This window comes from Propithecus coquereli, unplaced genomic scaffold (genome assembly GCF_000956105.1).
Source record: "Propithecus coquereli isolate 6110/MARCELLA unplaced genomic scaffold, Pcoq_1.0 Scaffold171, whole genome shotgun sequence".
In the NCBI taxonomy this organism is placed as follows: Eukaryota; Metazoa; Chordata; class Mammalia; order Primates; family Indriidae; genus Propithecus; species Propithecus coquereli.
Window position 1 is genome coordinate 5,720,423 of NW_012141747.1, and position 16,458 is coordinate 5,736,880.

The 16,458-nt window shown below is 54.9% G+C and overlaps 1 protein-coding gene across 1 annotated transcript in view; it reads left to right on the forward strand.

The window, feature by feature from the left end:
- Positions 1 to 12,835, forward strand: part of FAM178B (family with sequence similarity 178, member B) — an 85,596-nt gene extending 72,761 nt beyond the window's left edge. The window contains exons 14-16 of the mRNA XM_012641875.1: positions 10,953 to 11,030; positions 11,370 to 11,522; positions 12,803 to 12,835. Coding sequence (XP_012497329.1) covers positions 10,953 to 11,030; positions 11,370 to 11,522; positions 12,803 to 12,835 — 264 coding nt within the window. The remainder of the gene's footprint in view (positions 1 to 10,952; positions 11,031 to 11,369; positions 11,523 to 12,802) is intronic.
- Positions 12,836 to 16,458: the final 3,623 nt, after the last annotated feature.

Here is a 16,458-nt window from a genome sequence, read left to right on the forward strand (position 1 = left end):
AACCATATCCGGCCAGATGTTGTCTAGTTGTGTTCTGTCCAGTCTTGGTCGTGCCCATTCACTTCTGTTGAGATTATTGATATCTGGGTCTTCCCAAACCTGCCATTGCACGTGGTGCTCGTACTTACTACATTTTCCTGTTGTTTCTTGCTTTCCCCAGGCCTTTTGCTGTACCAGTGCTATATTGATGGGAGTTTTTAAATTCTGTTTTTCTTCTTAGGGATTTGTAAGGTACATAGAACCGGTATCTTTAAGGTAGGATGGAATTTTTTCCGTAGTTGGTTAAATGTGGGAACTGTGAGGAAATTAACTGTCTCCCATTGTCCAAAAAGAAAACTAACGACCACAAAGGAGGAAGTCCCAGAGTTGAGGCAGAATTGTGGTAACAGGGGCCTGGTTCCTAGCTCCTGATGTGCCTCCTGGCCGTGTCCTCCTCCCAGCCTGGTGATATCCTTAAGGGTCAACAACCTGGGGCTCTCTGAGGGTTCTGCTTCTGTGACTTCCTTGGAGGGGGCACCACCCAGACCAAGCTGGAACTGACTGCAGGTGGCTCCAGCCAGCTTCCTGGAGGGGCTGTGTGCTCCTGCGGCCTGGGGTTGGCTTGTTTATTGGAGAAGCATATTTACAAAGAGTTGATTTTTACTGGGGGAGGGTGTGTGCTCCTGAGCTTGGGTGATGCTCTGGGGTGAACTCAGCCCAACTGCGCCGACTCGACTGAGGTCACTCTGAGTGTCTCTGCCCATCTTCTGCGGAGGGCATGGCCAGCCATGTGTTTGTGTGCAGGTGCGTCGTGTGCATCTCCCGTATATCCTGTGGTGTGCGGAGTGTGTTGATAGAGTTGGCAAACAAGTTTTACTGCTTTTGCTCCGGCTGCTGGGATTGCAGCTGTCTGTCCCTGTGCCCGGTAACCCTGCCAAGAGCTGCCTTAATGGAGGTTGTGGTAGGGAGAGGCCTGGCTCCTGCTGCAGGGGCAGGGCGGGGAGGGTGCCACTGCCTTCTGGCAGCTCTGCACTTGCCTCTGCCCTCTCTCACTGGCACGCTTATCTCCAGCAAGGGACATGTGTTCCCTCGGGCACAGGCCACTTGCCCTGTGTCACCCTGAAAGGCAGGTGGAGCCTCTGCTCCCCACCACCATGCTCTCTGCCTTCTCATCTGGAAGTGCCTGTGCTTTCCTTCCTGCCCCTCAGGGAGAACGCTGCCCCACGGTCAGGCCAAGGTCAGAAGGGTTAGGAGGAAACTGGTTTTGAGGAACAGAAAATGGATATTCAGGACTCTTGAGTTCCTCCCCTGGCTAGTCTGTGGTTGGTTCTGTCTTACTTCCTCCAATGAGGAGCATCAGACATCTTTTAAAATAAACCTCAAAGAGGTGGCCTCTGAAAAGACATTCTATAATAGAGACATCTGCACCCGAATGTTTATGGCAGCACAATTCACTATTGCAAGGATGTGGAAACAACCCAGTGCCCGTCAATTCATGAGTGGATTATTAAAATTTGGTATATGTATACAATGGAATATCACTCAATTGTAAGAAACGACAGTGATCTAGCACCTAAATAGAGTTTGAGCCCATTATCCGAAGTGAGGTATCACAAGATTGGAAGAATGGGCTCCACTTGTACTCGCCATCAAATTGGTACTAACTGATTAACACTGTGGTGCTCACATGGCAGTAATATTCTCCAGGGATTAGGGGATGGGGGTGGGAAAACTCACAACTAAAGGACACGGGGAGCATTGTAGGGGGGAAGGGCATGCCTCTAACCCTCGCTTGGGTGAGGCAAAGACATAAAATGTAAACAAAATGTTTGTACCCTCATAATACCCTGAAATAAAAAGAAAAAAGGCCTCTGGGAAGCTGATCCTGTGGGGATAGGGGAGACGTCTGCATATCTGGAGATGGGCTGGTACTTCTGAGCATCCCACGGCCAGGCAGGGCCCTGGCCAGCTTTGTTTGGGTCCCAGGAATTCTGGCTTCTTTGCAAGTGTCTGAGCAGGCTTGAAGTGACAGAGTTAAGCTGGGGAGGGCAGAGTTGGTTTCTTCAGACAGCCTCTGGACCTGCTCTCTGCCCTGCCCCACCCAGGCCCAGTCCTCCTGGGGACCCTTTAGAGTCCCTTTCCCTAGGCAGGTGGTTCATCAGCTTCTGACCTAACATTCTGCCTGTGTGTCTTCATCCTTTAAGTCCTCCTGGACAACTCTGTGGATTATCTTCCTTCCATTCTAACTTAGGAAAGATAGATGCTAGTACCTGTCACCTTATACTCAAACCCTGCCACCCAGAGCCTCCGCCAGCTGGCCCTACCTCATCTATGTGGCTTGACTCCTGTATGTCAAACCATGACATTTGAATCCAAGCATGACTGTCTCTCCCAGAAACCCTCCATGTTCGTGCCCATGTCCTTGCTCCTGTTGTTCTTCTTCCTGCAAGTGTCCACCTGCTGTCTCCTGTCCTTGGATTCCTGCAGGCATTACTCTCTGTGGCTAGTCTACACATTGCTTCATGGACCCAAACAGAGTCGCCTGTGAGGGCTGGTCCAGAGTCTTATCCCAGCTGCACCCCTCACTGTCCCCACCGAAATGCCTGGCCCTGAGCAGGTGCAGCCTATGTGAGGGACCCTTCCCCACCTCCTCTGCACCCAGCCCCACCCAGCTGCCTTCCGGGCCTGAGCCAGCCCAGAGAGCAGGTGCAGGAGCAAGACTCTCCAGGCACTGAGTCTAAGCAGCTCAGCTGAAGCTCCCAGCTCAGGAAGATCTGGAATGAGTGGGGAAGGTCCCACACACCATCCTCAGTCTGTAGGAGCAATCGCTAGACAGACCACAGCCTTCTCAACTCCTCTACTCACCACTTTTTCTGTACCTGCTTCCCTGTCTTTGCCAGGCCTCTTTAGTGATGGAAACACAAACCCAAATCCTGAAAAGCCCTGGGACAGCTTGAGCTTAGCTGGATCCGGTGGCTAAACCATCTCGTGAAACTTCAGTGTTGCTCTCTCTACTCCTCACCTCTGCCGCCTGGTGCATTCCCAGGTCGTGAAAAACTCCAGGCTTGCCTGCTGCCCTCAGCAACCCTAGCTGAGTGGGTGGGGGTTTGGAAGAGCTTCTGTCCTAGAGACCCAGTGAAAGTCTCAGAGTTGAGCCTTGTTGGTTTGGCTTGGGTCATGTGCCCACCTCTAAGCCAGTCACATAGCCAGGCTAGCATACAGTGACTTGGCCAGCCCGAGACACATGTCTGCCCCTCAAGTCAAGGCTGACATCACCACCATGGAACAACTTGGCCTGAGTGTAGGGCATACGAGGCTGGGACACTCTTAGAAAGGAAGGAGAAGGATCCTGGGTGGTCATAAATATTGGATGTCCACAGCATCCCCCTGCTTCTCAGTCACAGGCAGTGGCCTTATGCTCTGGGATCCCCAGGAAGTGTGGGAGGGCAGTGATTCCCAGGCTCTGGCTGTGCCAACACCCCAGGAGACAATTTAGTGAAGGAGAAAGATAAAAAGGGAAGGGGGAAGCCATGGCTTTCAAGGACATGGCTTTTGGGGAAGCCACTGCTCTGTAAGGATGGGCATGCAAGCTCACCGGCTGGTGTCAGTGGCTCCCTCTTGCACCCCCATGCACTCACTCGAGCACTCGCACCCATGCCCTGATGTGCACGTGCACATGTGTACAGGCGTAGACTCTCACACATATGCGCTGAGAATCTTGTCCCTCCCTGGGCAGCCAGCAGAGCTGGGTTTTCCGGTCTATATCCCCCTGGGGTCAGGGTCTCTGGTCCCAGCTGGAGGAGCAGGAAGAGCCTGCCAATCCCTGCGTGTTGTCTCCCCAGCCCCCACCACCAGCAGGAAGCCAGAGAGGAAGGGTGGGCTGGGTGGGAGCACTCTAGCAAGGATCTGCCCCAGCGCTGTGGTTCCTTCCACCAGCCACAGAGGAACAGGTCAGACACGCTGAGATAACCTCCCTGCAGCAGATCCACAGGAGTACAGAGCCCTCAGCCTTCCTGCCGTTGTCCCAGCCCCCCTCTCTTTTCCACCCCGGCCCCGCTGTGCCACGGCTTCCTTGTTCCCTCCCTGTCCTCAGTACCAAGAGCAGGAGCCAGAGCTGCTCAGAGTCCAATCGCAAGTTCGGGATAGAGCTTAAAACACAGTCCCACTGTGAGGGGGTCTCAGGTCTTTGAACTCACTCTCTGGGAAGCTAGAGGTGCAGGTGAGGCTCCCATCCCGAGGAAATGGAGGGTGTGGACGCATGCTGGGCTTCTCAGTCCTCCACAGCCTGGGAAGAGACATCCCACCTCTCTGCCCAGTGGGGCCCCGAGAGCAACTTTCCATGCAGTGGCTGTTCCCAGCAGCTGAGCCGGAAGTCCTGTTCCTCCAGATGCTACCAGCCCGTCTCCCATCACCCTAAATTGGCCTCATCCCTGCTCCATGTTTAGGGCTCCACCCACCCCCACACCCAACAAGCACTTTCATTTACAGAACTGGGTGTCCTGCCTGTCAAAGCCGTGGTGAGTCTGGCAGGCTCCACCTATGACGTCTGCTCTCTGGCCTCTCGGCCTTCTGTCTTCAGGGACCCCGGGTTAGGAAGAGGTATTGTGTCACCCGCCCCAGTTCCTAGCGGTTGCTCATGTGTCCTTGTCATTTCCTTCTCACTAAAGCTTATGACTGGTGATCTGCCCTGGTCAGATCAGCCTTCCCAAGTCAGCTTTCCTTTGGGAACAGAACTTTGGATGCCGCCCTCTGCTTGCTTCTTTAGTGTCTGCCAAAGCCAAGCTCAGGGGGTGTAACTTTGGAAGGAGAACTGCCTGTGCAAGGGGTGTAGGTCATGCAGGTTGCTTATGCAGGGAGGAAATGACAGCCTAGCAATGATGGCTGGTGCCACACTCCCGGACAGGTTCAGATGGAGTGTACTAAGAAAAACGCATACCCTCTCATCTGGTGTTCTAGTGGACAAGCTCTGGCTCTCTCCCCAGACTGAGGCTCTTGGCTTGAGGCCTACAAGTAGCCCTACCTCAGGATTGCTCATGACTGATTATTGTTGTATGTCCAACCTGTGCTGGAGTACCTGGACCATACCCTTGGGGCTCAGGCTGCAAAGGACATTCCACTGCCTGAGGGGAGTGGCCTCAGCCTTGCCCTGTCCTGCCTCTAGGAGGCCTGTGGCCCCTTGCTTCAGGGTGCAGAAGGGCCTTGCCGTTGGATGTCCACAGTGTCAATCCCCTTTAGAGACTCCCCCCACACACACACTCAGGGAGCTTGTCCTGCTGAAGGGTGAGAGCCAAGACATGTGCTTCTGGACCAGACCCACCCCTACTAGACATGGGGTCATGTGCATAAGGGACCTCTTCCAGCCTCAGCCTCCACATCTGAGAATGTGGGGATCACCAGGCCCTTTCTACATACCCCCCTGGGTCAGGAAGCTGTGAAGTGGTGCTATATAGGTTCAAATTTATTAAAGAAGGAACAAGAAGGATCGTGCCCAGCTCTAGCCTTGGGTCTGAAGTGGCCCAAGGTAGACCGGCACAGCTTCAGTCCTTCCCGTGCTAGATTGTTTCTAGAGTTGATCTTTAGTACCTGTGCTTGCATCTAAGTCCCTGAGAGGACCCACTCATGGCAATGATGGCATCTAGGGCAGAATTCTTCTACTGGGGTCAGTCATCTGGCTCGGCTGGACCTTCAGGCCCTTGAGACTGGGCTGACAGCAGCCCAGGCAGATTAGAGCTGAATACCTGTTCCCCAGGGTGGCACCACCCAGATCTGTGTGCATTGAAAGACAAAAACAAAAGAGGCTGCTCTGGGACCTTGGGGTGCCAGGCAGGCAGCCCAGCAGCAGCAGGCATTCAGGCCCAGCTTTCTAAGTGAGAGGCAAGGACACCTGTCAGGGGAGCCCCTGGGCCCCAGCAGCCTGGCTGGTTGAGCCATGTCCTTTGGATTTGTCTTGGTCCTTCCCAGCAGGTGTTCCTGGGTCAGCCTTGGTTCTTCCCCACCACAACAGCTGCCCCAAAGCCTGGCTGGACCTGCTCCCACAGGGTCCTCCTGCCAATGGCAAGATATGGCCATCCCCACCCTGTCTGGCAGCCTCCAGGAAAAGGGCTTGGTTTGAAGACTTGCCTAGGGTAAGGCTGGATTCTTGGTCATGACCCGAGGTGGGAGAAACCATGATGTTCTGGCCAGAGCCAGTAGCTTCCTGGGAGAGCCTCTCCCTCCCGCTTTCCTGCCTTCTTCAGAATAAATTACCCAGGCCACAGCCTCTGCCCTTGGCATTAGCTAGAGGGGAATTTTCTAAAGGATGAAGTTCCTGGGAAATGTCCACCCTTTTTTCCTTTTGTCTTATGACAAACGTGCTGCTAATGGATCCCGCTTGACCTGGGAGTCTTGGCTGGGGGTTCCTGGGGTCAGAACCAGCTAAACCAGAACATGGAGACGTTGACCTTCCCCTCCTCTGGTGACAGTCCCAGTAGGCTGTCTACTATCACTCATCCTTGTCATCCTTCCCCAGGGGAAGGGTATGGCCCACTTTAGGCTCTAGATCCAGGAATGAGGCATCCTGTGCAGAGCTTCTGGGAAGAGCCAGCCCTCCATACTCTGGAGAGAGACCCAGAAGATGGAAGCTGCAGGACTTACTGGCAGCGGCGGCAGGGGATGGTCCCATCTTGTCAGTATTGGGTTCAGGCATGTCCCATTCCTCACCCTCAGACTCTGCCTCTCCCCATGTTATTGACTGGGTCTCATTTCCTGTTGGGGCTTCCCAGCCTCCACTTACCTCCAGAGAGGGTGGAGCTGGGCTGCCCTAGCTGATCAGGGCCCCATCCTCAGACAAGGTCCTGAGGCCTGGGCAAGCATAGCCCCCACAACCGACAGAGGGTCAGGCAGTCCTGAGAGGCCTGGAAGGGCCTCCCTCAGGCACATGGCATTCCCAGTAGTGAAGGAATGGGCAAGGCAGGCAAGTGGGCAGGAGCTCGGCCTCTGCTCAGCCTCCCCTCCCTGTGTCTTGAAAGGCAAGACGAGGAACCCCAACCTGTCTCTGCGGTGCCAGCCAGGACAGGAGCAGGCTTGCTAAGTTCAGGGGCTGGTCACACCAGGGAGGGAGGGAGCAGGAAGCACAGCTCACACCTGGCTGTTTACTTCTCCTCCTGCTGGGAACAGCCCCTCACTGGCCCACCCCTGCCCAAACTGCGCTTCTGGCCTGCCCTTGCGTTTCTGCCTGCTCCTGACCACAGAGCCCCCAGTTTCTGCTGATGTTTTGTGCCTGTGACCTTCACACAAATAGAGGAAGAGTAGGGGGAAGGTGGGGACTTCTTCACCCTCTGTCTGGAAGGTGAGAGGAGGAGACAGAAGTCTGGGAGCTTCCTATGCCAATAAGGAGGCCTTTTTTCAAAAGCTCCACTAGATGCCCGGCTCTGGCCAAGCCCCCAGCGGTGCTCCAAGGGAGGGGAGCTGCGCAGCTGCAGGCTTTGTCATGATTTCTGGCCACAGGTGGAAAATTATTCCTTTAAATTGGGTCAAAGACTTCCTTAAAGGGCTCCCCTCACCCAGGCCCAACTACAGGGAGCACCTTCAAATGGGAGGAAAATATACACCCAGCCCCCAGGCAGTAGCAGGCTTATTTTTTTCCCTTTGGGAAAAGCAGCTTATTAAGTGTGGTTAACGGGGCTTTTCTTCAGGACTACCATTTCCTACTTGCTAGCCCCAGCCCCTCCCCCCTTCCAAAATAACACATTGGAGTAGTTTTCCTGGGATTTTCCCTGCAGGTTCAATTATGGGAATCAGCATAAGAACCAAGTTGTGAAACCAGTGAATCCCCACTGCATGGGGTAAATCCTGCTGACAGACTTTCCTCCCTGGTATTCCTCCAGAGCACCCCTCCATCCTAAGGTCCACCTTCCCCACCTCAAGGATGCTGCCACCTCTTCCTCCTCCTCCTGGAAAGATAACTTCTGCAGCCAGGCGTCTGTAATACGGAGACCTCCACCAGTGAACTGGGCCCCTCAGGTGCTGGGAATGTTTACAAGGGAAAGGTCTGGAAGGTGCCAGTCCCCCTTCTCCCCTCCCAGACCAGCACATCCTCCCTGCAGGCAGCCCTGGGGTGCCTCCCCCAGCCACCTCAACACCTGACCCGTGGGCCTTGGATATTTTCTTCCACATCTCACCATCAGCTTGCTCAACGGCAAGCGCTTTGCCCTCTCAAGGAAGGGCCTCAGCTTCTCTTCAAGGTCATGTCCCTCTTCCTTGCCCCACACCCACCCCAAACCCAGTTAGGTTCGGTCAGTTATAATTGGCAGTGTCTTGTTAAAATTTCCCTTAAAACCGACTTTCATTGTATTCTCATTATATGAGTAAAGCACATGCATTGTAGAGAAATAATCTTAAAAAGAAAGATGAAGGACATCCTGCAATTCTTTCTTCCAGAGCGAACCCCGTTTTCACACTGGTGTATTCCATCCCACCAATATGGGATATGGTCACATTCCATCACCCACAACTCTCTGCTGCCAGCCCTGTCCCCAGGTGGCCCCTCACCCACCCCTGCTCCCGCCCACCTGGCCTCTAGTCCCCAGTGTGCCCTGCCTCTGTTTCTTGCATCAGCCCTCAGGATCTGTCTGGTGGTGTAATCTCCTGCTTCCACCCCCACAAGGCCATCTCTGCCTCAAATCCTACTGTTTCTCTAAGGCCCTCTTTAGCTTAGTCACTTCTTCCCTGAAGCCTCTAAGTTTTATTTCCACCCCCTCAAAAAAAAAAAAAAAAAAAAACAACAAAACCATAAACAAACCCGAGAAAGACCCTTTCTCCTTCTGGTCAATGGGGAAGCTGAAGTTCGGTATTTTTTGACCACCAAATGATTGCCTTCTTTCTCTCTCTGATGTCCTTGTGTGTGCCCTTGTGTCTTAGTCACGGCAGTGTCTGGCACACAGGCCTGAGCCTGCTTTATAAGAAGGGGCCAATGAACTGTTGCCAGGACTGCAAAGGCTGGAAGGAGTCCCAAAGGCTGTGGACCCTAGGGCAAGGCCAGGCTGGAGGGAAGGGGAGTCCAAGGAGCCACCAAACACCATGCACAGGACAAGCAGTGACTCACCAGCAAGCCAGCCTGGCTGGGTGACATGGGTCCCCGTGCATGGGCAGCTGCAGGGCCCCAGCAGGTGGAGTGAGGCTTCAGAGAGGCTGGGTCTTCCCCACCCCAAGGCAGCCCCCCTGGAGGCCCACCCAGCAGCCACCTGGCTCCCAGCACTGTGCCTCCTCTGGGCCTGCCATGCGCAAGGCCACTGGGTCTGGGCAGCCTGTGGAGTCAGGCCACCTGTGGACCTTTGCTGTTGTACTGAAGAGCAGGCTGGGTCCTAGGCAGGGCAGGTGCAGCTGGTGGGGGCCCCAGATGGCCTCTGTCCTCAGGATTTTGCACTGTAGTGTTTGGGTTCAAGAAGTCAGTTGATAGTGCTAAGTCTGGTGCCCTCAGAAATGGTTTTGACTTTTGTCCTAAGCAGGCTTCTGGGTCTGTGCAAAGAGGCTGCTGCTGTTTCTTGGGCCCATGTGGCACTCTGAGAGGGTAAGATGACAAGGCAGGGAAGCTGGGGCACAGGGGCCTTGGGCTGCTTCTGAGCTCTGGCCCTATTCTCACCAGCTGGCCATCTCTAGAGCCTGTCCCTCCCACCTCTGCTTATCCTCGGGCTGCCACTCTCCTGATCCTGGACATAAAGAATCCAAAGGGGGGCCGGGCGCGGTGGCTCACGCCTGTAATCCTAGCACTCTGGGAGGCCGAGGCGGGGGGATCGTTTGAGCTCAGGAGTTCGAAACCAGCCTAAGCAAGAGCGAGACCCCGTCTCTACCAAAAATAGAAAGAAATTAACCGGACAACTAAAAATATAGAAAAAATTAGTCGGGCATGGTGGCGCATGCCTGTAGTCCCAGCTACTCGGGAGGCTGAGGCAGGAGGATCACCTGAGCCCAGGAATCTGAGGTTGCTGTGAGCTAGGCTGACGCCACGGCACTCTAGTCCAGGCAACAGAGTGAGACTCTGTCTCAAAAAAAAAAAATAATAATAATCCAAAGGGGATGGACAGTAAGGGCCTCTGAGTGGGGGAGGGGTCGTCCACAGACAGCAGTTAGGGTGCCAGAGGCAGGCTGTCTTCCCCTCAGGACCCTCATCTGTCTTTGGGATGTTCCCTGTATCTCATTTTCTCTCAACAGCAGACAAATGTCTCATAAATGATGCAACAGCGTCCAGGGTACCCTGGGATCAAACCATCTGTGATCAGATGGAATTGGTCTGTGTCCTGTTTTCACCTCTGAGAGTGTCCAGTGGGCAAGAATGAGGGTGGAGTTGGTGGGTAAGGTGTACAAGTGCTTAACCCAAACCATCTCCCATCCACTCCTCTCTCCTGACCTGCCTCTTCCTGTCAGCAGGTCTCACTGTCCAGACAGGCTGCACCTGTGTTTGTGCAGGTGGCATTCCGCTGAGAGCAAGCAGAATGCAGGAACTGTATACCCATGGGCCAGGTCCCCCCAGAGGGGCTCCCTTCACTGTTTGCACAGAGGTGCTGTGGGGGATAGTGGTGCCCTGGTTGCAGTGTCCCGGGTGTGGGCACCTCAGGGGACAGAGGCTGCCCAGAGGTCAGAGTGGATGGCCCCTTCCCCAGAGGGCTCTCTCTGCTGGAGCCCCAGGATAAGGTTGGAGGATAGTGTGGGTTTCTGGATGGCAGAGATTCCTTCTTTTTCTGAAGGAAGGGAGGAAGTACTTCATCAGAGGGAAAGCTAGGAAAGCCTGCTGGGGGGATTCCCAACTCTGAGTGAGCAGGGCTTGGAGCCCTCCTCACCCAGGCCTCCCTGAAGATGGAGGTGAAGTGATGGGCTGTGTCCCCACCTGGGGGCCACTGGGCTGAAAGCAGGATCTGCAGGTGAAGGAGTAGACACTGCGCTGCTCTGGGGCGGAGTTAGGGAAGTGGCTCTCAGCTCTTGCTGTGCTCTCTCTCCAGGCCTGCTACCTGTGCCACAGCCTCCTGACACTGGCTGGGGTGGTGGTCAGCTGCCAGGACATTACTCCAGACCAATGGGTGAGTCTCCCAAGAGGCTAGGGTGGGGTCAGGTGGGGTAGGGTTGGCCGGGATGGAGCCCAACCAACTGTCAGGAGCTGCAAAGAGTAGGAGGCTGAGAAGGAGGCCAGTCTAGGAAGCCATGGCCTCTTCCTCCCCACAGTGTCCCATGGGCCATTCCCCAGGGACACTGACCCATGCCCCAGCAGTTGCACTGGCTCTCTCCTCCTTTTCCTGCCCAGTTGCTGAGCAGTCACTCAAATATGCCCCTCTTCGTCTCTGACTTTGTTCTTCTGACCCCCTTTGGCTGTGCCCAGCGTGCCGCATCCTCCCCCACAGCCTTGGCCTCTCCCTCCACAGGGCGAGCTGCAGCTGCTGTGCATGCAGCTGGACCGCCACATCAGCACCCATATCCGGGAGAGCCCCCGGGCCATGCATCGCACCAGACTCAAGGACTTGGCTGCCCAGACCTACATCCGTTGGCAGGAGCTGCTGGCCCACTGCCAACCCCAGGTGGTGCCCCTGCAGCCCCCAGACCTGGGAGGGGAGGGAAGTGGTCAGGCAGGGCTGGCCAAGCCAGCAGCGTGTCCACCCCCACTGCAGCTGCTGAGCTCCTGGCCAGGACATGGGTGGAGAGGGCAATGTGGGGGCAGAGTGGGGATGCCTGGGAACCTTCACCGTTCTTACCTAGAAGCCAGTGCCCAGGCTGGGGTGGGGTCTGGGGGACACAGAGAAGCCTACTCCTGAGCAAATGCAAGGAAAAAACAGCCCCAGAGAGGGAAGAGCCTGGGCCAGGAGTACCAATTTGTCATGAATGGTGCCAGGAAGGGGCACCAGAGGCACCAACTGTCCACCCTCTGCCCACTTGTCCTGCAGGCCTGAGGCTGGCCTCCCACTCTGTTAGGAGGAAGCTCCCAGGCTTCCCTGCCCCTCCCCCCAAGGTAATAATATTCATAGCTAACATTTATTATGTGAAGACTCCTTTCTATGTGAACCCAGATAAACCACCATGAGACAGGTTGTTAGGACCCCATTTTATAGATGGGAAAACTTACCAGAGGCCCTGAGAGGTTAAAAATGGCTTGCCCCATCACGAAGGCAGCTTGCGGAGATGTCAGAATCAGGGCCGAGAGCCAGCCTGACTCCTAAGCCCACCGACCTAGCCACAGTCCAGCCCCTGCTCTGGCACCCTCCCTTCTGCCTCAGTCTCTCCAACAAGCAGCACGAGCTGCGCTGGCTTAGAGGCTCTTCCCTTCCTGAGCCCCCAGCCCTTGATGCAGATGAGCAGGGCCATGTCCCCAGCCCCAGTGCTCCTCAGCTGTCAACTTGCTTCTCCTCTGACTCCTCTCGTCCCTCCCCTGTAACCTCTGACTTGGGGCTGACACATTGGCCACAGGCTGTGGCTTGGGTCTCAGATTTCGCAAGTCTCTGAGAAAGCTGGAGAGCAAACCTCACCCTCAATCCCCAAGGAACTAGGTCACACTAGTCTCTGGTGGGAAGCAGTGTGTTTGTCATGAAAAGAAGGAAAAGTGATTCGTAGCCTCGTGGGGGCAAGTACCACCTTCCTTTCACACTTCCTGCACCTGTAGGCAGCGAGTAAAGGGGCCCTGGCAGACCGTTCAGGCCTGTTGACCTGCCGCTCCTTGCCTGGGCTGTGAGCCCCGGGAGTCCTGCCCACTCAGTGAGGGAGCCTGTGATGGGTGTTGAGTGGATGCCACGAGTCCAGGGAGTTTCAGGGCAGTGGGCAGCCGTGGGGCCCAGGCCATCACAGCCCGTTTTTTTCCTTGCCATAGGCCCAGTACTTTAGCCCCTGGAAAGAAACCTAAAGGAGCAGGGTCGGGACAGCCCAGGGCTCTGGGCTTCAGCAGGTGGTGACCAGGGCTCAGGGAACTGGAGGAAGTGAAGAATCAAGGCCAGAGAAGGGCCAGATGCTGACCAGCCTGATGAAGCAAGAGCCTGCCTCCGCCCGTGCCCCTGCCCCCACTCTGCCAGGGATGCCTCTCCCTGCCTGGCCCACCCTCAGCTCTCCTCCCCTCCCAGCCATCTCCTCTTCCCTAAGGCCTTTGTCTCCATAGCTCTGGTTTCTCTGGGCCTCCTGGGCCCTCCCGGGCCTCAGTCCTCCCCACCCTCCTTCCTCCCTCCTCTGTCACTAATGTGAGGTTTCTTTGTGCACATTAAAGTCTTATTTCAGCATCAGTGGTTTAGAAGACTTCCTTCAATCCCTGTCCTGAGGGCTGTGCCCAGCGTCCAATCTCCTGACGTCTCTGCTTGAGTTCTGCTGAGTTCTCACCTCTGACAGTTATGTGACTCTGGCCCAGGCTCCACCCCCTGCAACAGAGGGCTGTTTGCAAATCTCCAGGGAAAAGCAGTTATCCCTGTGGCCCTGCTGTGGCCTGAGAGCTGTCAGAAACTCAGGGATGGGGAACATTTGTTTGGACCCAGTCTGGGACCACTCTCCCATCCCCATCCCTGCTGGGGAGAATACACAGAGTGAGATGGTGGATCAGGGCTGTAATTACCCTTAATTCAATTTATTGCTGAGCTCTGAAATCAACTCCCCAGACTCGGGAGTGAGGGCAGGTACAAAAGACAGTTCCGGATCTGCTTTTGCTTCCCCTCAGACTTGCCCAGATCAGTTCACGGGACCTGATCCCTAATGGGGTACTGTCTTTGGCCTGAACCCCTTGAGAAGTAAGTGGGCCCTTTGTACCCCAGGAAACCCCTGGGTATCAACCTTGCCTACTCCCCCAACCCTGAGAATCCATGCTTAGTCTCGGGCCCCTCCTGACTCTTTCTGGGTTGGAATGGGGTTTTGCAGGGGACGCAAAATATAGCTAGGAAGTAGCAGGAGATTACCCCTGACAAATTGGCTATACCCACTCCTCAGTCCTGGGTGTCCACTTAGTAGGAGAGAGACCTCCCCAAAATAAAGAACCTTCAGGCCGAGTGGCTCACTGTGCTGAAGTGGAGCTCATTACTTCCTGGGCCTGCCTCAGACCCAGCTGCCTCCTTCACTGGGTCCCCAGATGCTAGGAGTAGGGGGCATCTATTATTCAGAGAGTACGGGCACACGCACGACACAGTGCTGCGTACCACGCAGGACACCTTTCTGCCTCACAGCCTTTGCCAAATGAGAGGTGGAAGAAACCCTGGGCCAGGGTGACTTGGATGCCCAGGCAACTTGACTGAGAGTTCCAGTTTCTGTTCCTGGCTATGTCACGTGCCCCCTTGGCCGGGGCACCACTGAAGCTGCAGCAGCATCAGCTCAGCCTCAGATCCTCCGATGAAAGAGGGGGGTTCTGGTGAGCCAGCCTTCTTCACCCTCCCTTAGGGTGCCCCTGCTTCTGACACTGCACATCCTGACAGGTAATCTTCAGCTATTCAGTTTGCTCTGGAAACCTGGAAATCACCTTTGAAATTTCCCTTCTTTGTTCTTACTGCCAAGGGCAAAAAGGGAATAGGGAGGCCCTGGAGGCTGAACCAGGGAGTTTCCAGGTATCGAGCTGGCCCTACCTGGCTCTGAGAAAGGGATTGACAGAGCTGTCCATCAGCGTAGGCATCTGGAGCCTTCCTGCCTAGTCCTGGCCCTTGTACACTGTCCGCTCCTCCTCTGCTCCCCGACATATCCATCCCCATGAGAGAAACAGACACCAGGGGGAGAGGAGGTGTCGGTGACAACTCAGTCCCTCCAGAGACCTGGCTGTAACCTGAGCAGAGGTGTGCACTGTGAGGTCATCCAAGGGCGTATGATATCCCCTGGGCCATGTAATGGGCCCTCTCTGGGACTGGCTGGGAGGTGACCAGGTCTCCTAAAACTAGTCTGCTGTCAGTTAGAGACTCAGCCTCCTCAGGGCCACGAATTCCACAGTGGTGCTGGCACTTGTACCAATTGCCCTCCAGGTCTGTGACCTTCCCAGATCCCTAACCCCTGGGGAAAGGCTGGGGATATCCTGATAGGAGCCACTGGAAAAGCGGCATCCGGGGCTGTGATGACGGATGTTTTCCTGCTTCCTTTTGGCGATGGTGGCAGGGAGGGGCTGGGAAGGGAAAGGCTTCCCAGGTGGACGGCTTTGATAACTCTCCTTTTGGAGGAAGTAGAGAGGGAGAGTCCTTTTCCTATGTCCCCAGTCACCCCAGTCCCCAGGCCCTCAGACCCCTGAAGGGTGGCTGACCCAAGAGTTCTCAATCCCCCATCTGTGGGTTGACAGCAGCTCCTGCTGCCTTGGAAATCAACGAGGCAGCGTTGACCATAGAACCCAGTGGCACCCTGGGCCCTCCTGCCAGAAAGCTGCTTCAGGAAAGCTGGCAGGTGAGTAGCTCAAATGAAGGGCACCGTGGCCCATAACCAATGTGTAAGAGAGAGAGGGGACTTGCTTTTCAAGTAAGACTCCTGGGCCATCTCTTGGGGCCAGCCTAAGCTGCCAGTGGATGCCTGGAGAGCCTTGGGAAGCATCTAGCATGTCTCTGTCTTTCCTTGACTTGGCCACAAGCAGTTGAGCAAATGGAGGGTCTGTCAAGACTAGAGTCCTGAAGGGTGGGTACCTCCCATAGGATATGCCAGGCAGGCCCCAGGGAGACTAGACAGGTACATGAGCCTTTCTCCTCCAACCCCTGCCCCGCACCTGTAGTAGCAATTTTTTTCTTAATTGAAGACCCAGGAACCCTCATTTTTCTGCCAGTTGTGCTTTTATTTAAAAGTATGAATCATGAGCAAGTAGTCATGCAGGAAACTTTATCCTCTGCCCACCCACCCACAGAAAAGGCCAGTGCTGAGAATGAACAGAATAGAGCCGGAAATGCATGAAGGTGGAAAAGGGGAGGGAGAGCTATAACCTTATCTCTAAGGAGTGATGGCTCATGCAGTCTGTCAGCTGGGGGGTTCTACGGTTCTACATAACTGGCCCTCTTGGAACCCAAACGCCCGCCACTGAGGTGCACAAGAAGACTGTGCCTGCCAGTGAAACCAAACCGCCTTTTGAAACTTTCCACTGGGGCCACCTTGGAGGTAGAGCCAGGGAGCTCAGGTCTCTGCCTGGTAACCCTCACAACTAGAGGCTGGGGCTGAGTCTTGAAGGTTAAGAAAAACAGCAGGAAACAGAGCGCTGTCAGGATGGATATATGGTGACTTTGTGGAAAGACAGAATTGGGCACTGTCAGGATATGTAGTGACTTCATGGAAAAAAAGACAGAATTGGGAGTCCCAAGACATGAGTTAAAATTCTGACTTTCCTTATTATCTAGGAAACTTGGGGCCAGTTGCTTAAACTTTCTGAGACTCATCTATAAAAAGGGAAGAAACAATACCTATTTTTTAAAGGGTGGTCATGAGGGTAGAGATAGAAAATGTATGTGAAGGCAGGTTACAAAGTCTATAGCACAGAACAAATGTGAGGGGCACAGGCCAGGCGCAGTGCCTTACACCTGTAATCCTAGCACTTGGGGAGGCCAA